General features: G+C 42.0%; 2 protein-coding genes across 3 annotated transcripts in view; both read left to right on the top strand.

Annotated features, from left to right (window-relative positions):
• LARS2 (leucyl-tRNA synthetase 2, mitochondrial) overlaps positions 1 to 22,659 on the top strand; it is a 111,285-nt gene that overhangs the window by 20,102 nt on the left and 68,524 nt on the right. For both annotated transcript variants that reach the window (XM_034760969.1, XM_034760970.1), the window contains exons 4-6: positions 1,768 to 1,859; positions 6,724 to 6,784; positions 20,307 to 20,396. In XM_034760969.1, the coding sequence (XP_034616860.1) occupies positions 1,768 to 1,859; positions 6,724 to 6,784; positions 20,307 to 20,396 (243 nt within the window). The remainder of the gene's footprint in view (positions 1 to 1,767; positions 1,860 to 6,723; positions 6,785 to 20,306; positions 20,397 to 22,659) is intronic.
• LOC117872484 (zinc finger and SCAN domain-containing protein 29-like) lies at positions 21,167 to 22,199 on the top strand. The gene is made up of 2 exons (XM_034760974.1): positions 21,167 to 21,670; positions 22,090 to 22,199. The coding sequence occupies exons 1-2, from the start codon at positions 21,220 to 21,222 to the stop codon at positions 22,161 to 22,163; spliced, it is 525 nt and encodes a 174-aa protein (XP_034616865.1). The 5' UTR covers positions 21,167 to 21,219; the 3' UTR covers positions 22,164 to 22,199.

The raw sequence follows: 22,659 nt of genomic DNA, 5'->3' as shown, positions 1-22,659 counted from the left end.
GATGCTTATATACTGAGGTGGTGCTGCAGGCACCATGTACATATCTAAGGGGGGTGCTTTTTGTTTTTGTTCGTTTGTGTTTCAAATAGGAAAGAACCACAGATGAAGTCAGGGGATCATTTTTGTTCAAGTTTGGTGGATTATGTCAAATTAAGAGTAAAAATAACAAAATAATAAGAAAAGGAGTGCTTGCACCTAAGAAATTAGTTCATTTTTCCGGATGGAGGTATTAGCATTTGTCTTCATATTCAACTTCCGATATTACTATTGCTTGTTTGTCTAACTGTTCCTCTTTTTTTTTTTTTTTTTTTTTTTTACAGAGTTCTAAAATAACACAGGGAGATTTTTACATAATGATTGTTTAGGTGGGAGATCAAATTTTATGTCTTGTAAACCTTTTAAATACTATTCTTGTATCACAGGGATCGGCAACCTTTTGGCCCGCGGCCCACGAGGGTAAGCACCCGGGCCGGTTTGTTTACCTGCCGCATCTGCAGGTTCAGCCGATCGCAGCTCCCACTGGCCGCGGTTTGCCACTCCAGGCCAATGGGGTCTGCGGGAAGTGGCGCGAGCCGAGGGATGTACTGGCCGCTGCTTCCCGCTGCCCCCATTGGCCTGGAGCAGCGAACCGCGGCCAATGGGAGCCGCGATCGGCTGAATCTGCGGACGCGGCAGGTAAACAAACCGGCCCGGCCCGACAGAGTGCTCACTCTGGTGGGCCGCGTGCCAAAGGTGGCCGATCCCTGTTATATCACCTGCTGCTGCTAATCTTTTATTTGTAATAGGTCAGAATTACTGAATTTCATAACATATTTAAAATGGTAAGAAACTCTGTCTCTTTTACAAAGCACCTATCACTTTACTGTCCAGGCACATTTAACGGCAACATTACTGAAGTGTTAAGTTAAACCATTTTTACACTATTACCATACATTCAGGAAAAGAAAAAAGCTTTTTGAATATACTGTGCTGCTGGCTAACTAATCAATTAGTTATCAGTAGAAAAGCTGTGCACAGGTTGCACCACTTTAAATCAATAGTTTTTTCTATAGTAAACTTATTTTTTTCAGTTGTCATTTAATTGTCATCTTTCTAAAATAATGTGTATAAAAGTCTTCAGCCAAAATTCCCAAGATTGTTTTCACAAAATTTACTGAAAACTTTTTAGGGTCTCTGTGTATGTTTTGTTTTGCCTGTATTATTTGGGGCTATTGGAAACTCTTTTCCTTCCCCGTTTTCCCACCTAAACCAAAATAAAAAAATTGGATAAACAGGAATGCTGCAGTTTGGATCTGACCTAGAGCTATGCAACAGGTTCTCAGATATGGGAATTTGTGTCCAAACAACCTTGTTCATCTTTTCACCCTTTTCTAGCACAAAGATTTGTAATACAACAGCTTCTTCCGACTCATAATGTCAGTTGCTTTGTGTTTTGGCATAGTTAGAACATTAGACAAATTACAGAGGGTTGATATTGTCATTGTTAACCCATTATTGAAATAGTGACTGTGCTGCCCTATGTGAGTGATCTATAGATTAACTACTCCTACTGCATTCATACTCCCTGTGTCACCAAACTACAGCAGGCAGACATATCTCATATTTCCATTAAAGCTGAACTAGTCCCAGTGGGCACTTTTTGGAGTGACTCAAATCAGGGAAAGCAAATGCTGAAGTGTGAAACAATTCATTATTTTGAGCCCTGAAGGTGTTACTAACTCCATTCCAGAAAGTGACAAAGGAGAACATTTTTCATTTTTGTTACAGGTGATAAATCCAATGGGATGGGATGCATTTGGGTTACCTGCAGAAAATGCTGCAATTGAACATGGGCTGCACCCAGCAAACTGGACACAAAGGTATTTTTTATCTACTTAGGTACTTATCAAATTCACACTATAAATAATGAACTGTACAGTTGGTTAAATTTTAAAAGCTAAAGTATATCACTGTGATTTTATAAACTCAAGATGTGATCTACTCCAAATAGCAAGTTGTAGAAGACATATTAGCTGCATATTATAAATAGGGCCCTACCAAATTCACAGTCCATTTTGGTCAATTTCACAGTCATGGGATTTTAAAAATAGTAAATTTCATGATTTTACTTATTTAAATCTGAAATTTCATGGTGGTGTAATTGTAGGGGTCCTGACTCAAAAAAGGAGGGGTGTGTGTGTGTGGGGGGGGAATATTGCAAGGTTACTGTAGCGGGGATTGCAGTACTGCTACCCTTACTTCTGCACTGCTGCCTTCGGAGCCTGGCAGCTGGAGAGCGGTGGCTGCTGGCCGGGAGCCCAGCTCTGAAGGCAGAGTCACCGCCAGCAGCAGTGCAGAAGCAAGGATGGTATGGTATAATATTGATACCCTTGCTTCTGCATTGCTGTCTACAGGGCTGAGTCCTTAGTAAGCAGCTGCCGCTCTCCAGCCACCCAGCTCTGAAGGCAGCAGCGCAGGAATAAGGGTGTCATGGTATGGTACTGCCTCGCTTACTTCTGCGCAGCTGCTGATGGGGCGCTGCCTTCATAGCTGGGTCCCTGGCCAGCAGCCGCCGCTCTCCAGTCGCCCAGCTCTGAAGGCAGCATCGGCACCAGAAGCAGCGTAGAAATAAGGGTGGCATGGTATGGTATTGCCACCCTTACTTCTGCAGTGCTGCTGGCAGTAGTGTTGCCTTCAAAGCTGGGCACACAACCAGCAGCCACCGCTCTCCAGCCACCAAGCCTGAAGGCAGTGTAGAAGTAAGGGTGACAAAACCACAACCCCCCTGCAACTCCCTTTTGGGTCAGGACCCCCAATTTGAGAAACGCTGGTCTCCCCCCTGAAATCTGTATAGTATAGGGTAAAAGCACACAAAAGACCAAATTTCACGGAGGGAGACCAGATTTCACGGTCAGTGACGCCTTTTTCATGGACGTGAATTTGGTAGGGCCCTAACTATAAATGTGACATTTCCCAAACTCTGAAATCAGAGAAGAATAAATACAAACCTGTTTATGCTGGAGAAAACTGTTAATGTAGAGTACATAACTGAGGGAGATGACTTCTCTGGCTGGATTTGCTGACAATTTCACTATTAAATTGGGGTTGCAAGATGATTGGTCCTTCGTTTGGGCCTGACCCTGGGAAGTGACAAGCACCTATATTTCCTAATAAGTTCAATGGGAGTTATGAATGTTCAGAACCTCTCAAAATTGGGCTCTCCTGCTATTACTTATTGTTTGTTTGTTTTAATAATACTGAGTGGAACTTTCTCTGATTAAATAAACATTAATTTTTGTAGATGATATGTCTACAAATCTCCTATCTGCAATTATTTTGTTTACCACCTAGAGCAGGGTTGGGCAAACTTTTTGCCCCAAGAGCCACATCTGGGTGGGGAAATTGTATGCAGGGCCATGAATGTAGGGCTGGGGCTGGGGTGCAGGAGGGAGTGCGGGGTGTGGGAGGGGATGCAGTGTGCAGGAAGGGGCTCGGGGCAAGGGGGTTAGGGTGCAGGAGGGGTGCGGCGGGTGGGGTTCAGGGCAGGCGATTGGGGTGCAGAGTGTGGGACAGGGCTCAAGGCAGGGGGTTGAGGTGCAGGAGGGGTTCAGGGTGCGACAGGGGGCTCAAGGGAGGGGGTTGGGGTGCAGGAGGGTTTCAGGGTGTGGGCTCCAGCCCGGCACCGCTTACCTGGAATGGCTCTGGGGTGGCAGCAGTGCGCACTGGGGCCAGGGCAGGCTCCCTGCCTGCCTTGGCCCTGCGCCGCTCCCAGAAGCGGCCGGAACCATGTCCCTGAGGCCCCTGGGGGAGAGGAGGGCAGAGGGCTCAGCGCGCTGTCCTCGCCTGCGGGTACCTCCCCCAAAGCTCCTCTTGGCCATAGTTCCCCGTTCCTGGCCAATGAAAGCTGCAGTGGGAGGTGCTGCAGGTGAGGGCAGCGCACGGAGCCCTCTGCCTCCGCCCCCTCCCCAGGGGCTGCAGAGATGTAGTGCCGGCCGCTTCCGCGAGCAGCACGGGGCACACAGCGGCATGGATGTGGCAGTCCCATGGGCTGGATCCAAAGCCCTGATGGGCTGGATTCGGCCCGTGGGCCGTAGTTTGCCCACCCCTGACCTAAAGGGTGTGGTGGACTTGGCCATGTTTTCATTTTCTACTTTGACCTATTCCCTTCTCTGAAAACATCCTCTGCCCGTACCTTTTCACATTCCTTGGACAGATACTGAGATTGTTTGATTCCTTACCCACTAAAATATTAGAGGAGGCAGTGAAGTCTAATTGATTTTTCTAGAAATAATTAATACTATGCATTGGTAATTTATGCTGTTTGCATTATATTTATTGCTTGCATTTTCTTTCTACATTGTCTAGAGAAGAATATAGAAGAAAACAAATTACCATCTAGCAAAACACCAGGGACTGGCTTTTGTTCTTTTTACTCTCCAGAGATGGAACAAAAGAAGGCCTTATACATAATGCATGGCAGACAGTCAATTACGTACTACATGAAGATAGTTCAGAGGAAGTTATAGACTGCTGAACTCATAGAACCATTGCACATACACTTGGGCTTTACTACATCTGCCCAGTGTGTCCCCTCTGGGCAAATGCTTATATATTATTACCATAGATTACTTATTGTGTTACCTCTGAGGAAGCTGGGCAGTAAATTGGTGATAACCATCTTCTTTCCATTCCCTCCACTAAACCTAATGTAGCCTGAATACAAAACAAGTCTGTCTACGGTACTTATATGGCATCCATCATGGTACTATCTGAGTACCCACAATCTTTAACGTACAACACCCCTGTTGAGGTAGGGAAGTTATTATTATCCCCATTTTACAGTTGGGGGACTGAGGCACAAAGAGGCTAAGTAATTTGCCCAACATCACATAGGAAGTCTATGGTGGATCAGAGAATTGAACCTGGGCCTCTTCTATTTTTGCTGCCCTCTTATTTTTAGATGTCCCTCTTCCCTGATTACTCAGCCTGGGCAGTTTTTGTTTCTCTTTTCCTTTAAGAGTAAACTGCTAATGAAGCATTTTATATTTATGTAGTTGAGTCCATAAATCTCAGAAAAAAATACAGTTAAGCCTCTCATCATAACATTAATTTGCCCACACTGTGTATACTATCTGTCTATACATTTAAAATAACTGCACATATTTGCATTTATTAGTTTAATGTGAGAGGCCTAGTATTGTTATGGAAGCCTTATCTTTAGCATTTCCTCGTTTATTTCCCCTTCCCTTTGATGTGTTAATAGTTTCTATTAACAAAGTAGTCAATCCTGTAAATCTCTTTAATACTGAAAAATGTGTGCTATTAACTTGTTTAATATTTAAACACTCTAAGACTATTCTAACAAAACTGTTTTAAAACAAATTAACAATTAATTGTTGAAACTGCTTACAGTAATACACTGAAACTAAAACCACATTTGCATTTCCTATTGTTTTTATTTGTACTACATCATAAAACTACTAAATGTAAATAATTAAAAATGAACCTCAGTTAAGTTGTCTACTGTGTGTCTCTTTTCCTCTTTTAAAAAACACAACAAACTAAGGCCAGATCTACACTGGAAACTTTTGTATATAGGTTGGTTGTGGTGTAATTTTTTTAATGAAATTTTTATACCAGCAAATGCCCTGGTATGGATGCAGTGGATGTCTCCCAAGTCCCAGGTGTGTACCCTAGCCACTGGACCATCCTTTCTCTCTAACTAAACCGGAATATTTCATAACCAAAATAAAAAGTTAAACATTTCCAGAATGTTAATTCTTACCTTTAATTTCCATAGAAATGTAAACATTTATGACCATCCTATTATGTTCCACATTGTTATGCCATGTAGGAGGTGCATATTTGGGAATCCTCCATCACTTCCCTCTGCCAGGATTGGTGGAGAGCTGGTGTGCAGGCCTCCATGCATTGGGAGGAGTGTACCGACCACCATCAAAGGGAAGATATTGTGGTAATTCTCTTCAGTGAAGAGACTTGAGAGCAAATAATGCCAATATTAGTTAAATTTTTGAAGAAATTCCTTTGCAGTTTCTTGCATGCTACTCCTAGTAAATGGGAGGAGGTGCCTGTAAATATCCACAATGCCACTGCGTTATCCACCTTCAAATCTCTCCTTAAAATGTGACTGCCATGATGCCTACAAATCACTCAGCAATGGTAAGGCAATTGTTAAGAAGATGTCACAACACATTACACTTATCACTGTCGTCTCATTGTTACCTGGTGCTCCCTCTGTCTGTTTCTTGTATTCTCCTGATAGGTCTTGTCTTATATTTTGATTAAGAAATTTGGGGTAGGGACTATCTTATTGTAAGGTATGTGTACAGTCTGTAGCACTATGAAGCTGGAGTCTCTAGTTCTACTGCAATACATATACAAAATAATAATGGGAAAGCATGTTCTCCAAAACTAAAAGTTGTCTTCTTCTCTTCAGTTACATTCAAGGTAATGGCAAAAATCAGTGTGTAGTATAGATGGTCATTGAAGGTTGAACCAAAATGCACAGGAAGCCTTTAAAGTGATCACATAAGAAGGATTTGCCTATTAGACAACTACTTCAGTTGGACTGCATATGTAGGATAATGATATTTAGCAGTTCTGTAGTGCCTTTGAGGGTCAAAAAGCTTTACAGGCATCTGATAAGAAATGTCTTACATAATCAACAATAGTTAGGAATATTCTTTAATACTCTTAATTGTTTCATATTTTTCTTTTTTGCAGTAATATTAAACACATGAGGGAGCAGCTTGATGCACTAGGTCTGTCTTTTAGCTGGGAACAGGTAAGCTTTTTTCTCTTTAAGAGTCTGTTTTGTTTATGTATGAAAATTATGCAAAATGGAATCTGTATCATTTTAGGTAAAATAGAAACTAATATGTAATCTGGGATGGTCACTGCTTCAAACTGTTACACAGCATAATTATACTTGAAACAAATTTGGAAAACTTCGTTGCCAAACTTTCCGCACTTTCGAGATACTCACTGACACCACTGTTTTCCACATAATGTGCGGGATGAAGGAAACACTCCTTTTCTTTTAGCATTCATCTCAGTTTTGCATTAGAATAATTTTTCCCTTTGCTTTTTTGCCTATCTACAGTAGAACTTCACAATGCCATAATTAAGGCATTGTATCAATAGTTTTTATAAGCCCAATGTTTGTGTGCCCTAAAATATTACCTGTAAGCAGAAATTCGTCATATTTGCACTCCCTCTGTCCCCCCCCCCTTTTCTGTGGTTGTGGTTATCAGAAAGTAAACAAAAAAGTTAAACTTTTTAAATAGAGACTGCTATCTAAATTTTTTAAATGATGTCTTTGGTTTATAAAGTAAAGAGTGCTAAGTAAAGTCCCTACAATGATATGGCACCGTGGAAGAGAAGGATAAAATAGCTAATACCTAAATTGGCTGTAAGTCCATGTATGGTAAGAAATTGTTGTAAGGGGTATGTCTGCACTACGGGATTACTCCGATTTTACAGAATTCGATTTTTGGCAACAGATTGTATAAAGTCGAGCGCATGTGGCAACACTAAGCACATTAATTCGGCAGTGTGCATCCATAGTACTGAGGCTAGCGTCAATTTCCGGAGTGCTGCACTGTGAGTAGTTATCCCATAGTTCCCGCAGTCTCCCCTGCACATTGGAATTCTGGGTTGAGATCCCAATGCCTGATGGGGCAAAAAACATTGTTGCGAGTGGTTCTGGGTACATGTCGTCAGGCCCCCCTTTCCCTCCCTCGCTCCCTCCATGAAAGCAACGGCAGACAACCGTTTCACGCCTTTTTTCCTGGATTACCTGTGCAGACGCCATACCACGGCAAGTATGGAGCCCGCTCAACTCAATGCAGCAGTCATGAACATTGTAAACACCTTGCGCATTATCGTGCAGTTTATGCTGAACCAGAACCTGCAACACCAGGCGAGGAGGAGGCGGCGACGGCAGTGATGAGGACATGGACACAGAATTCTGTCAAAGTGCGGGCGCCGGCACTTTGGAGATCATGGTGTTAATGGGGCAGGTTCATGCCGTGGAATGCCGATTCTGGGCCTGGGAAACCAGCACAGACTGGTGGGACCGCATAGTGTTGCAGGTCTGGGACGATTCCCAGTGGCTGCGAAATTTTCGCATGCATAAGGGCACTTTCATGGAACTTTGTGACTTGCTTTCCCCTGCCCTGAAGCGCCAGAACACCAGGATGAGAGCAGCCCTCACAGTTGAAAAGCGAGTGGTGATAGCCCTGTGGAAGCTTGCAACGCCAGACAGCTACCGGTCAGTCGGGAATCAATTTGGAGTGGGCAAATCTACTGTGAGAGCTGCTGTGATGCAAGTAGCCAAAGCAATCACTGAGCTGCTGCTACCAAAGGTAGTGACTCTGGGAAATGTGCAGGTCATAGTAGATGGCTTTGCTGCAATGGAATTCCCTAACTGTGGTGGGGTGATAGATGGAACCCATATCCCTGTCTTGGCACCGGAGCACCAGGGTAGGCAGTACATAAACTGCAAGGGATACTTTTCAATGGTGCTGCAAGCACTGGTGGATCACAAGGGACGTTTCACCAACATCAACGTGGGCTGGCCGGGAAGGGTTCATGACGCTCGCATCTTCAAGAACACTAATCTGTTTAAATGGCTGCAGCAAGGGATTTACTTCCCAGACCAGAAAATAACTGTTGGGGATGTTGAGATGCCTATAGTTATCCTTGCGGACCCAGCCTACCCCTTCATGCTATGGCTCACGAAGCCGTCCATTGCAGCCTGGACAGTAGTCAGGAGCTGTTCAACTATAGGCTTAGCAAGTGCAGAATGTGCATTTGGACGTTTAAAGGGTCGCTGGCGCACTTTATTGACTCACTCAGACCTCAGCCAAACCAGTATTCCCATTGTTATTGCTGCTTGCTGTGTGCTCCATAATCTCTGTGAGAGTAAGGGGGAGATGTTTATGGCGGGGTGGGAGGTTGAGGCAAATCACCTGGCCGCTGATTATATGCAGCCAGACACCAGGGCGATTAGAAGAGCACACCAGGAAGCGCTGCACATGAGAGAAGCTTTGAAAACCAGTTTCATGAATGGCCAGGCTACGATGTGACAGTTCTGTTTGTTTCTCCTTGATGAAAATCCGCCCCCTTGATTGACTCATTCCCTGTAAGCCACCCACCCTCCCCCTTCGATCACAGCTTGCTTGCAAAGGAAATAAAGTCACTATCGTTTAAAAACCATGTATTCTTTATTAATTGATTATAAAAATAGGGAGAGAACTGACAAGCTAGCCCAGGTGAGGTGTGGGAGGAGGGAAGGAAAAGGCCACTTCAAAACTTGTTGAATGACAGCCTTCTGTTGCTTGGGCTGTCCACTAGGGTGGAGTGGCAGGGTGCACGGAGCCTCCTCCCCCGCGTTCTTGGGCGTCTGAGTGAGGAGGCTATGGAATTTGGGGAGGGGGAGGGCGGTTAAACAGGGGCTGCAGCGGCACTCTGTGATCCTGCTGCCATTCCTGAAGCTCCACCAGACGCCGGAGGATGTCCGTTTGATCCCGCAGTAGCCCCAGCATTGCATCCTGCCTCCTCTGATCTTCCTGCCGCCATCTCTCATCTCGAGTGTCCCTCCTGTCCTCACATTCGTCCCTCCTGTCCTCACGTTCGTTGGCCGCTTTCCTGTATTGTGATACTGTGTCCTTCCACTCATTCAGATGAGCTCTTTCATTGTGGGTCGACTGCATGATCTCAGAGAACATTTCATCTCGCGTGTGTTTCTTTTTTTGCTGCCTTATCTGAAAAATTTGCAGCTGTGGGAGGGAAAAAAGGGAGAGAAGTATTTTAAAAGATACATTTTACAGAACAATGGGTATACTCTTTCACGGTGAACAACACTATTCACATTACATAGCACATGTGATTTCGGTACAAGGTCGCATTTTGTATCTTAATATTGAGTGCCTGCGGTTTTGGTGTTTAGAGATCACAGACGCAGGGCCAGGCAACAGAATTCGGCTTGCATGCGGCCATGGTAAGCAACTGTCTTTCGGCTTCTGCAGCCTTCATAAAAGCAGCGCCCTCCTTTCCCATACCAAGCAAAGCCCGTTGAGTGTTGCGGTTTTCGTGTTAACGTGCAGCAGCAGGAACTAAACTAACCACCCCCCATCCAATTCTCTGGGATGATCGCTTTACCCCCTCCCCCACCGCGTGGCTGGTATCAGGGAAGATCCTTGCTAGACAAACGCAAACAGCTCAGCGCCAATGCCCCTCCCACCACCGCTTGGCTAACTGCGGGGAGGATTTCTTTTCAGCCACAGGCAAAAAGCCCAGTAGGAACGCCCACCTCAGAATGTCCCCTTAATTAAATTCCCGTATTTCAACCAGGTTACCATGAACGATATCACTCTCCTGAGGATAACACAGCAAGATAAAGAACAGATATTGCTTGAATGCCAGCAAACATTGGGACCATATGCTGCCAGGCTTTGTCATGCAATGATACCAGATTACTTGCTACTAGCATGGTGTGGTAAAGTGTCCTACCATGGAGGACGAAATAAGGCTGTCCTCCCCAGAAACTTTCTGCAACGGCTTTTGGAGTACCTCCAGGAGAGCTTCATGGAGATGTCCCTGGAGGATTTCCGCTCCATCCCCAGACACGTTAACAGACTTTTCCAGTAGCTGTACTGGCCGCAAATGCATCCCAAGTCCTCAGGGCAAATTAATCATTAAAAAACGCTTGCTTTTAAACCATGTTTTATATTTACAAAGGTACACTCACCAGAGGTCCCTTCTACAGCTTCATGGTCTGGGATACCGCCTTGGGAGGGTTGGGAGGCTATTTCAGTCAGGCTGCGAAAAAGATCCTGGCTGTTGGGGAGAACGGTGTGCTGTGTGGTCTCCGCAAGCTCCTCGTCCTCCTCCTCATCATCATCTTCCCCGTCCACAAAATCCTCAGGCATGGTTGAGAGTAACCCCTCATTGGAATCCACGGTCAGGGGTGGGGTAGGGGTGGCGGCCCCCCCTAGAATTGCATGCAGCTCAGCGTAGAAGCAGAATGTCTGCGGCTCTGCTCCGGAGCGTCCGTTTGCTTCTTTGGTTTTCTGGTACGCTTGTCTGAGCTCCTTAACTTTCACGCGGCACTGTAGTGAGTCCCTATTATGGCCTCCCTCCATCATGCCCTTGGAGATTTTTTTAAATGTTTTGGCATTTCATCTTTTGGAACATAGTTCTGCTAGCATGGAATCGTCTCCCCATACAGCGATCAGATCCTGTACCTCCCATATGGTCCATTCTCTTTTTCGATTCTTGGACTGCATGGTCACCTGTGCTGATCAGCTCTCCACGCTGGGCAAACAGGAAATAAAATTCAAAAGTTCGTGGGGCTTTTCCTGTCTACCTGGCCAGTGCATCTGAGTTCAGATCGCTGTCCAGAGCGGTCACAATGGTGCACTGTGGGATAGCTCATGGAGACCAATACTGTCGAATTGCGTCCACACTAACCCTAATTCAAACCGGCATGTCAATTTCAGTGCTACTCCCTTTATCAGGGAGGAGTACAGAAATCGATTTTAAGAGCCCTTTATGTTGAAGTAAATGGCTTCGTTGTATGGACGGGTGCAGGGTTAATTCGATTTAACGCTGCTAAATTCTACCTAAACTTGTAGTGTAGACCAGGCCAAGGACTTGTACTACATCTATCAGTAAATGTGTTAAAATCAGTCTAAATAATAAACCTAAGTGCTCTTAGGAATCTTTTCTGTTTGTTGGATAAATGGTTTTCCATTTAAATATTTTTCAAATATTGATTTATGTGGTAGTTTGTGGTATGAAATTCCTTATAGGAATTAATGTGGTTTTAATTTTTAAAAGTATGTAAAGATATGATAGATCAGAGACGGAAAGGAAAAATTAGAAAGAAATTTTTGCTTATTAACCCTGCCTCTTCTCTCTTGTCTTAGGTGTGTGCATTGGAAATGTACACTATAGGATGTATGTATGGCCTTCCACAATATATAAACTATATCAGTCCAGTATACAGAGTTGTGTATGGCCCAATGCATGCTTCATAAAGTGTGCATTGAATGAGGCAGGGCTCCTTTGCATTATAAGATGTATATTTTCAGGTGTGCTTTTTTAATATGCACATATTTATCATGTGCAGGTAGTGAAGAAACTGTTCAACAACAGTTTTTTTTAAAGGCTGGATTATTCTGTTTGAGACTGTAAAGCACTAGCCTGTATTATCATAGTTGTCTGTATCACCACGGGAGCAAAGGTAGGAGGGAAGTACATTGGAAGCTGGAAGATCTATTTAAAACAGAAGTGCTTGAGAAGCAGCTGTTACCAAGGCTTTTAAGGTAAAGAAAATCAGACAAAAGACTGTGCAATTATGGAGATAAGAATGAAAATTTATTTATTTCTGAAGCACCGTACACTGCAGGGTTATTGCATTTACGAATAGATTGAAGTTATTCACTACCTTTGAATTCTCAGTGGTAAACTTTGATTATTACTTTAGTATGATTCTGCATAGAAAGGCAGAGATGTTAATCTTGGGTTTTTATGGCAGGACTATAGCTCGGAAAAAAGAGAGGATTTGTTTTCAGTATAAGACCTGCCCTCTCTTTTCATTAGCCGTAGAGGTAAGGAAGCTTAGTTATATGGATAAAGTCTCAGAATCGTGCCACCACATGTGGCAATGAGATCATTGTTGCTGTTTTAGTGAGATTACAGTTCCCCTGCATAGCCAAGAAGTTGCTTTGGGAAGAACAGGCGAGGAGAGGAAAGTTCACCCAACACATGGTTCACATCTAAAGGTTTCCATGCATTTGTAAGCTTTTTCATGTCCGAGAGAGATTTTCTGTACATGTAATGAGGAAACTTTTCAAATCATTAAACCTTTGTGTGCCTAATGTAGTGTATCCTAAAGAGTTAAGTATACTATTGCAGATAGTCTTTCAGGAGAGCTAAGAACGTTCTAAATAGTAGATGATCTTTTACATAACTTTTAAGACATTGGCTAATAGATAAAACTGGCTATTTCTGGGATGTTGGAAACTGAAATGGGAAGGGTGTATAGCTGTTGTGAGATAGGGTTGTCAGACTGAGTAAAGTGAGTCCCACCGAATTTTCCTGTTTGGCCAATTTGTGAGCTTTGCCCTCACCTTCCTAGGATAGCTTATTTAAATATATGCCCCCTTGTTAATTGCTGATGCTTCTGAAGTCTCTAAATATTTGTGGCAGGGTCTGTGACACTTGCATAGAGTCTATTTTAACCCTTGCATTGATGGGGTGATTTACAATGTTTTAGGGACATTTTAGTTTATTGTTTTTTATGGAACATTTTCTGAAACAGGCTAAAAAGAGTTAATTGAAATTCAGGGAGAAGTTGTTACATAGAAGAAAGCAAGCTGGTGAGTTCAGTATTTTGTTTTACTTAATTTCAGATGGCTGGTCCTTTTCAAATATTTAACTAGGATGTTAATGGCCTGAGCAGCTGCTTAGAAATGAAGATACATACTTATTTAATGGAAAAATCAGCTGACATTGCCAGAGACTCATCTCCTGAAAATGATGGGGAAAGAGTCTTTATCATGGCTTGATCAAGCTACCCATGGTTCTTTGACAAAACAGGAGTTTTCATTTTTTAGTAGAAATGTATTGATTTTGCTTAAATATGTACCTACTTAATTTCAATAGAGCATGACACATAATACACACTAGAAGAGCATGGTAAAAAAGAAGTTAATAAAAATGGAATTTTAATACTTAATATGCACGGCTGTGCTTAAGAAGCTGACTAAATATAAAATTATCTTTGGCTTTGCTGCAAACTCCTGTCCAAGGCTAGTGGAACCCAGATGTGGTTTTATTACTGAACTCAGCTATGAAGTAGATAAGGAGATTTCCTATTGTGACTAGCTGCCTGAGGTCAGGCTCTTGTATCCTTGTTTTTATTAGTTTCTGTCACAACCTGAAAGATACCTTTTAATGTTTTGGTTTGCATGTTGTAGTCAACAAAATTGCACAGATAGGATACAGAAGGATGTCATCGCAAGCATTATAACATTATCAAAATTTAGCAACATTATTTCAGAGAGCCAATAACTCAGATCTCTTAGTATATTACCTGTATTTTAAACAAAGTAATTAATGGAATTAGTGAAATACTAGTAATGGTCTACATTTTTCAAAAGTTTCAAGTGATTTTTAAATGCCTCAATTATTAGGTGTCCAATTTGAGACACTTAGAGCCCTGATTTTCAGAGATGTTGAGCACCTGCCCTCTGAAAATCAAGCTCCTTTAAGATGTTGCAAGCAGGGCACGCAAAATCACTAGACATTTTGGAACTATAGGTCATTATATAAAGTTGATGGTACTTTAAAGCTCAAAATTTTAGAAGATATTTGGATATTAGAATTTTAGATCTAGAGTGCCTAAAATGCATTTTTAGAATACAAAATATCCTTTTCATAATAAGTCTGGTGATCCTGTGTTCTTCATTCAACGTTGCTCTAATGAAGTTAATGGATATGAAACAATAGTTGTTAGTTGCATTGTCATAGGTAGGGACCTACCAAATTGAGGAAATTTTGGTCAATTTCATGGCCAGGGGTTCTTAAAATTAGTCAATTTCATTATTTTCAGATGTTTACATCTGAAATTTCACGATGTTGTAACCATGTGGGTCCCAACTAGGGTGACGAGACAGCAAGGGTGAAAAATCAGGACGGGGGTGGGGGGTAATAGGCACCTATATAAGACAAAGCCCCAAATATCGTGACTGTCCCTATAAAATTGGACATCTGCTCACCCTAGTCCCAATCCAAAAGGTGGTCAGGGTGGGAGGATCTCAAGCCTGTTGCGGGGGGAGACTGTCTTGAGGGGGGGTTACTTCTGCCCTGCTGCTGGTAAGGGCACTGCCTTCAAAGCTGGGCAATGATGAGAGAGAATACCCTGAAAACCTATGCAGAGCATTACATTTCTCAATCTGTCAGAGTACCAAGTGTTCAAAAGCTGCATGTTTGAAAAACACTCTCTAAGAGACTTTAAAGAGATTTAAAGAGTCAAAAGCATTGTAGTCATGCTTTACCTGTTGTCATGGTAACTAGATTTTGGGGATTCCTGGCAATAGGATTCTTCCAAAATACCATTATACTAGACAACTACCTCCCACTGTATAGACAACTTCCTGCCACTGTATAAACTGGCTTTTTTTTAATTTACTTTTTAAGAACTAGTCAATAAAATTTTCACAGAGAAACACATCACCAACAACAAAAGATACAGACTTTGACATAATTCCCTCTCTTTCCATCTTGGGTTCCATCAGAATAAATGCACATTCTCATCAATCCAACAATTAACAACTAGACAAATTATCGAATTGTAACTCTCTTTATCCTAGAGTACAGTCTCCACACAAACTTATTTGAGAACTATTTCAGTCTGTTCATGCTGAATTTTCATATAATTTTCATGTAAAAATAATAATCCTTTCCTCATAGTAATTTTTAAAGGACAGTAATTCTTTGATATTTTTCTGTAGTTTTGGTCATTTTAAAATGACCTCTTGTTTACTGCCTGAAGAACATTGAAGAGTTTAACAGTATATGCAGTACTTACTAATTTTCTTCTCCATCATGATCATTACTTGTGTCCTTATATCCATGTTAAAGATTTAGAGTCACATCTTCAGCTAAGTCAGCACAATTCCTTTGATTTCAGCTGAGGATCTGGCCTTTATTACTCAAACTGGGCTACCTACAGCTATTGGGTTTGTAATGTAAATATAATTTTATGAGGTTGTAAATCATTTTGGAAAGTGGATGAAATGCTGCTGTAGAAATGTTGGTTTAATAACAATCATACCAGATATGGTTGAATAGAAAAGGAAAATTGACATTCCGCAGCTTTTAGTATGAGAGTAAAATAGCTCAGAGAGTTGCATTCTTCATGAACTTTGCATATGATGTAAACTACACATGAAAAAGTAGGTTGCAAGTCCTTCAGTAACAAATATTTAACTGCTAGGTAGGAAATGTAGTTTGGTCCATCTCTAAAGATCTGTGAAAACCAAGAAATTATTTTACTTCCAGCAATCTGGTTTCTACTTGGGTGTCAGAAAAGCCATATGATGCTCAAATGTAATGACAGGTAATGTATTAAAAACTGTTTGTTTGTTTTTTTAAATGTTTTGGAGAAATGCATCCAGATTTTTTTTGTTTGTTTGTTTCCCCGTAATAAGAGGAAGTGCAAGTGTAGTGCAACTGTCTTGATATTTGGATGTGCTAGAAAAGAGTGATTACTAATAAATTAAGAAATGGGTTCACTCTAGTTGAGTTATGTATTATTCACAAAACCTAGCTGGGCTCACAGCAGGAACAGTTCTCTCTCTCTCAGGCTCCGTATATTGCTGATATTAAAAAATAATACCCATGGAAATAGCTTAAAGGTAAACTTCAAAAGTGTTCTCTCTTTTTTTTTTTTTTAAAATGCAAACTGGTTAAGTTCATGGTTCAGTAATAGAAAATAGTATGTGTATAGCAGACTTTAAAATAACAGATGATTACATTATAAAACAAGGCACTTGAAAATCAGTTCGTCCTTTACTTATGAACTGAATCTTGCATCAGAATTCTTTAGATCCTTGCATATACAGCAACCTTAAATGTGGATTTCCTCTTCTTCCCGCAATACCTGGAAGCAGGCCAGAATTTTGACCTGGGCGGGACTTTAAGGGTATGTCTACACCAAGATAAAAGACCCCTGGCAGGCTTAGATCAACTGGCTAAGCCTGTGGGGATAAAAATTGCTGTGTAAATGTTAGGGCTTCAGGGTCCCTCGTAGGATCCCAGAGCTTGGGCTCCAGCTCAAGTTCAAATGTCTACACAGCAATTTTGAGCTCTGCCAGACTGAGTAGGCTGACCTGGGCCAGCTGTGCGATGCCACGGGTCTTTTATTCCTGTATAGACAAACCCTAAGTCTCCTCTTGGAAACCCTAACCAGAGTCAATAGCTTCCAAAGCTGCACCCCACTCAACTTTAAATTAGCAATGCTGTTTATTCATTTAAATTGAGAATTTGTTTGCAACAGAACCTTTAACTGAACTTCAGACAATAGTGGTAAGATGTGCCAATTAACTGATTGTAATATCTCCTCCAGCATAATTCTCGCTGGGTGGGAGAAGGTACTGGGCATGAAGGGCCTAAGAAAGGAAATTCCTGGATAAGAATACATTTTTCCTTTCCATGTCCAGCAGTCTTAACAGTGGTATGTTTGTAGCTTTGAGTGTCATCCCTGAGATAGTACAGTAACATTAACTATAAACAACAATGATAAAGATACTTTTTGGTGAAAGTAACAGATATATTTGTGACTAACCAGTGGACAAAAGGAGGAATGGAAAACTGAGAGCGAGGCAGTAAGAAGAGGGGGGATCTCTCCCCTCAAAAAACTCATCAAACAACCTGGTGGCTATTTGTCTCTAAATCTGTCACAGACACTGAGGAACACATGCAGTAGGCAAAAGAAAATAATATTTCATTGTTGTAAATATGGTGGTGTTTTTTAACATGTATTCTATCTCAGAAGCAAAAATGCTAGTAAATCGGTCAAAACACATTCACCTGAACTGCTTTGTGTTATGGAATTTTTTTTTGCCCTCTCCCCCCCCCCCCCTCCAAAAAAAAACAAGTGATTGTATGTATGTACTATATGCTGGAGGACTCACAAGCAAAGGAGCTAAATTTGATATATTGCAGGAAGAATCCTGTCTTGTAGTTTTGCAGACTCATTTTATGAAAGCTTTTCTGGCTTTTTGTATCAGAACAGCTGAAGACTTTCAAATCTGTGTTGGGATCATTTGAGGCAGCACAGATAAAACCTTTAATACACATCTGTCTTTAATTAAAAATGTTAACAAGCTAACAGAGATATTTCCAAAGATAATTTTAGAGTTTTATAACTGGGAAATATGATAATTTTATTTTTTTCTATAAGTCTTAATATGCTAAACTAAAGGCAGAAGGATCATATTTGCACATAGTCTTTGGGGGTGGTTCTTGGCTTGTCATCATCTGCAGTGACACAAATTCTTGCTGATCTCAAACCTTGTTCATTTTTTAGAAATTCTCTTAATGCTTGACTCTGTAATGATGTTGTTGTGCTACCTTTTTTATACGTGACATGTAACTTCAGTCCTTCATGGTTATAATGTTAAATAAATTATGGGTTTGACTGATCTCTTTGCTGTTTGGTGATTCGAGAGCACATCATTTTCAGTGATGTATTCTCCTTCATCTCCTCGTGAATGGCAAGTCAGGTCACCACCTACAGGAGAGAGTACAAATGAGATTCTGTTTGCACCAGTTGAGTTTGTATTGTGTAGTTCTAAGTATGCTAACTATACCATTTTAAATTGAGAATGTCATCGCCTATAGTTTCAAATGATAACCTGCCCATCAGGATCAGAGATGAGCCTCTGTCCATTTTATTACTTTTAGCTTGACCTTTTTTGATAGCTTGTTTCAGTTGGTTTATGGGTGTGACGCTACTACCCTATCCTGATGTACAAAAAAAAAAAAGGTCCATTGGGACTGATTCTCCATTCTCTTACTTCACTGGTATTTACACAGACATAACTACATTCGCTTCACTGGAGCTATGCCAGTATAAAACTGGCATCACAGAGTGGAGAACCAGGCTAAATTAATTGAATATGCAAATAATACCAAGTGTGTACTGAATTGTCTGAGACAGGGAAGTCAGGCTTTTCATCAAGTGGTCTATTTTCAGCACAGAGTTAATGTGTTGTTAAATCTTCACACACTGCTGAAAACTTACCATTAAATGTTTCTCTTTGGCCTTCAAAGCCTTATTTTTGGTGCTGAGACATATTTGCACAAAATGTATTAATTGTTCCTAGCTTCATGTCAATACTGTAATGTTAAAATTGTAGAAAATGAATTAAATTATTAGGCAGAGGTATTTCAAAGGCCTTTGAATGTCAGGTGATGTTACACACATCGTGATGCAACACCTATAACAGGGAGAAAAAAGGCATTATGTGATCCATGCTTGTTGACATTTTTAAGAGTTTCTTGATCACATTTGCTCAGTTTAGAAGTGAAAAGTTGCTAGTGTTTTTCTAATCGCCAACCTTGGAATCTGATAAGTCAAAATATGTTCTTTTTGGCTTAATGAGCCTGAATAGAATCCAGCTCACACTTCCATTGTTGTGCTGTTTTTGCAAGGCTAACAGACAGAAATATATTTGTGTCCCTTAAGCAAGCACACATGAATCTAAAAGCACCCAGGCAGTGGATCTGTTGTGCAAGAAGGTGCCCTTTGTATATAGTTACACTTTTCTGACCCTGATTCAGAGTTTGACGGAGTTCTTTTGCTATTTTCATTTTGGTCCAAACTTGAAAAACTGGCCATGCCAATGAAAATGTGCTTGTATCCACTGCACCCATAATCCATTGCACAGAAAACTGGGATTTGCATGCACAGCTTTAGAAAATATAGCCCTTCAGCCCACTTTAATCTTTTTCCAACAACAATTTGGGCTTTTAGTCCATGTTACTGAAACACATTTTTGTCTTTGAAGTTTTTTTAGAACTAGTGTTTTACAAAATATTGGACACTATAAAGCGTTTGGTTTTACTGACTAAAGAGTTCTTGCATAAATATTTTTAAGTTTACATTTTAAACTTTTATTTTCCAACACCATATTCCAGCAGGAGAAAGATTTATAGCTCTATTAGTCTTGCTTCATAGCACAAACATTAAGGTCTGAGTTGCACACGTATCAAGGTATGTGTTTGTATAACATATATTAAAAGTACAGTGTGCTTTCCTAACATTTCTGTTAATTTTAAACCATATTTCTTCCAGTGTTTCAAAGGCACTAATCCTGAATGAGGCAAATTTGTGGCTATCCACATTGATGACACCTGGCTAGAGGTGTTGGCTTGTCCTTTGTCTTTGAGAAACTGGTTTACCCCCTCTTGCTGCCAACTTCTTCAAGGAAAATCAACCAGATCCCTCTGATCCCACCCCATGGGCTGGAATAGCAGCATTGTATAAACTGTGTTGCAGCTCCCTGGGTTAGCTGTGGTTTGAGTGCATTGAAGGACTCACAAACCATGATTTCTCTGACTTTGCATATGTGTGCTTTTGAGTCATAGTGCACATTTTCTAAATTAATTTAATACAGTACATATTTTCCCTACAGGTTGCAATTATTCATATGGTCTATTAAGTAAATCACTTGAGTTATGATGTAGCAGGAAGATAATAAAATGTTTTTTTCCCCTTCTCTTTACAGGAAATAACCACTTGTTTGCCAGAGTACTATAAATGGACACAGTACCTCTTTATTAAGTTATTTGAAGCTGGATTAGCCTATCAAAAGGAGGTAAGTGCAAACATTGACCTATACAATTATGCATATACCTTAAACTTAATGTCCTGAGTCACTCATACTATAGATAACATCTTTCAGGCTCTTCATTTCGCATTCATTAGGGGGACAGATATCTGCATTACTGTGTTTGTGCTTTTGTATATCACTGTAAAAGATAACGAAATGTTAATTGGTAACTATCTTCCACTGCTACGTATAATGGCAAGGCAAATCAATGATCTTTATTATCAAACAGTGGCTGTACGTGCAATACTGGTATGCCAAATGAATGATGTAGATTAAATTTCTTTATTTCTTGGCTCTTGATGTCATAAAACGACTCCTGCTTACTTAGGCCTGGTCTACACAGTAGCCTGTTATTTCGGAATTAGCTGAGTTATTTTAAAAAAAAAAAAAAAAAAAAAAGATTCCGTCCACATGACCAAACGGTTTTTTTCGATTTAAAGGGCTCTTTAATTGGATTTCTGTACTCCACCTCGGCAAGTGGAGTAGCGCTTAAATCGAGATCGCAATCCCGGGTTAAAGATATTGTGGACGTAATTCAACGTTTATTGGCCTCCGGGAGCTCTCCCAGGATGCTCCCTTGTGACCGCTCTGGTCAACACTCTCCGCTCCAATGCACTAGCCAGGTGGGCAGGAAAAGCCCCGGAAACTTTTGAATTTCATTTCCCGTTTAGTCACCAGCAGCACAGGTGACCATCAGCACAGTCCACCATCACAGGAGATCACGCAGTCCCGGATTCGCAAACGAGCTCCAGCATGGTCCGAACGGGAGGTACTGGATCTCATCGCATGCTGGGGAGACGAGTCTGTTATGGCAGAACTACGTTTCAAAAAAAGGAACGCAAATATCTATGCTAAAGTCTCCAGGGCCATGACGGAAAGAGGCTACTCCGGGGACACAGAGCAGTGTCGTACAAAAATCAAGGAGCTCAGGCAAGCATACCAAAAAGCCAGGGAGGCAAACGGACGCTCTGGGTCACAGCCCCATACGTTCCGCTTTTACCGTGAGCTCCATGCAATTATGGGGGGTGATGCACTCACTACCCCACCGCTGTCCATGGGCACCTGCAAGGGGGGAGTTAAACGGAGCGAGGAGGAAGAGACATTGGAGGACGAAGAGGAGGAGGAGGACAGTGCACAGGCGGCAAGTGGGGAATCCGTTTTCCCCCCTAGCCAGGAACTAATCTTAATGCTGGATCCAATAGCCTCCGTTCACTCCCAAGGCAGGTTCCTGTTCCATGACCCTGGAGAAGGTAGTTCTGGTGAGTGAGAGCCTGATTGGAGCCACGCAGTGGGGAGCGGGGAACCCAGCCGCGCTGGGTTGTTCGCGTTTAAAGTAAATGGCTCAGCTCATCCTTGCTCTGAGCCTGATTGGAGCCATGCCCGGGGGGAGGGGGAGCAGGAGGTTGTTGTGTGCAGTGATCATCCCAGAGAGCCCGCAGGTCCTCCTTTTATATGGCAAACCCACCAGGCATTGCTTGCTGTGGGAAAGGGGGCCCAGCAGTTTGAAAGCATTGAAAAGAATGTAGAAGAAGCAGAACCCCGTGTGCCCCTAGGGGCTGCCTGCAAGATGAATTCTGTTGCCCAGCCGTGTGTGATGGCTTACTCATACCAAAGTGCCCCCTTTGTTCTCTGCAATGTATTTTTTAAAATAGTACCCTCCCTTTTTCTCCTCCCACAGGTGCAAATGTTTCAATGCGGCCTCTATCTACTCCGTCCCAGAGGCTGGTCCAGATTAGAAGGCGGAAAAAATGAACTTGGGACACCATGTTCGCTGAGCTCATGCAGTCCTCCCGCATTGATAGGGCCCAGCTGAATGCATGGAGGCAAACAATTGCGGAGTCCCATAAAGCATGAGATGAGAGCAGGCAGGACGCTATGGTCAAGCTCATGGGGGAGCAAACTGACATGCTCCGCTGTATGGTGGATCTAATGCAGGAAAGGCAGCAAGACCACAGACTTCCGCTGCAGCCCCTGTATAATCAAACTCCCTCCTCCTCAAGTTCTATAGCCTCCTCATCCAGAAGCCCAAGAACATGAGTGGGGAGGCTACGGGGACCCACACACTCAACCCCAGAGGATTGCCCAAGCACCAGAAAGCTGGCATATGCGAACTTTTGATTTGGTTTCTGGACTTGTGCTTCCCTCCTCCTCCACCCCCCTAACCCAACCCCAATCTACTTCTAATTTCTCTCAATGCGTTGTGCATCAAATAATAAAGAACAGTTTTTAAACAATTTTGACTTTATTT

The sequence above is a fragment of the Trachemys scripta genome, chromosome 2, assembly GCF_013100865.1.
Source record: "Trachemys scripta elegans isolate TJP31775 chromosome 2, CAS_Tse_1.0, whole genome shotgun sequence".
NCBI classification, from domain to species: Eukaryota; Metazoa; Chordata; order Testudines; family Emydidae; genus Trachemys; species Trachemys scripta.
Note: the sequence above shows the minus strand (reverse complement) of the source record. Positions and strands in the feature narration are given on the sequence as shown.

Bases quoted from the DNA above. Each gene is read 5' to 3' on its own strand.
- LOC117872484 (XM_034760974.1), top strand. From the start codon at position 21,220: ATGGCAGAACTACGTTTCAAAAAAAGGAACGCAAATATCTATGCTAAA. The intron at 21,671-22,089 runs GTGAGTGAGAGC...CTCCTCCCACAG, and splicing joins CCCTGGAGAAGGTAGTTCTG to GTGCAAATGTTTCAATGCGG.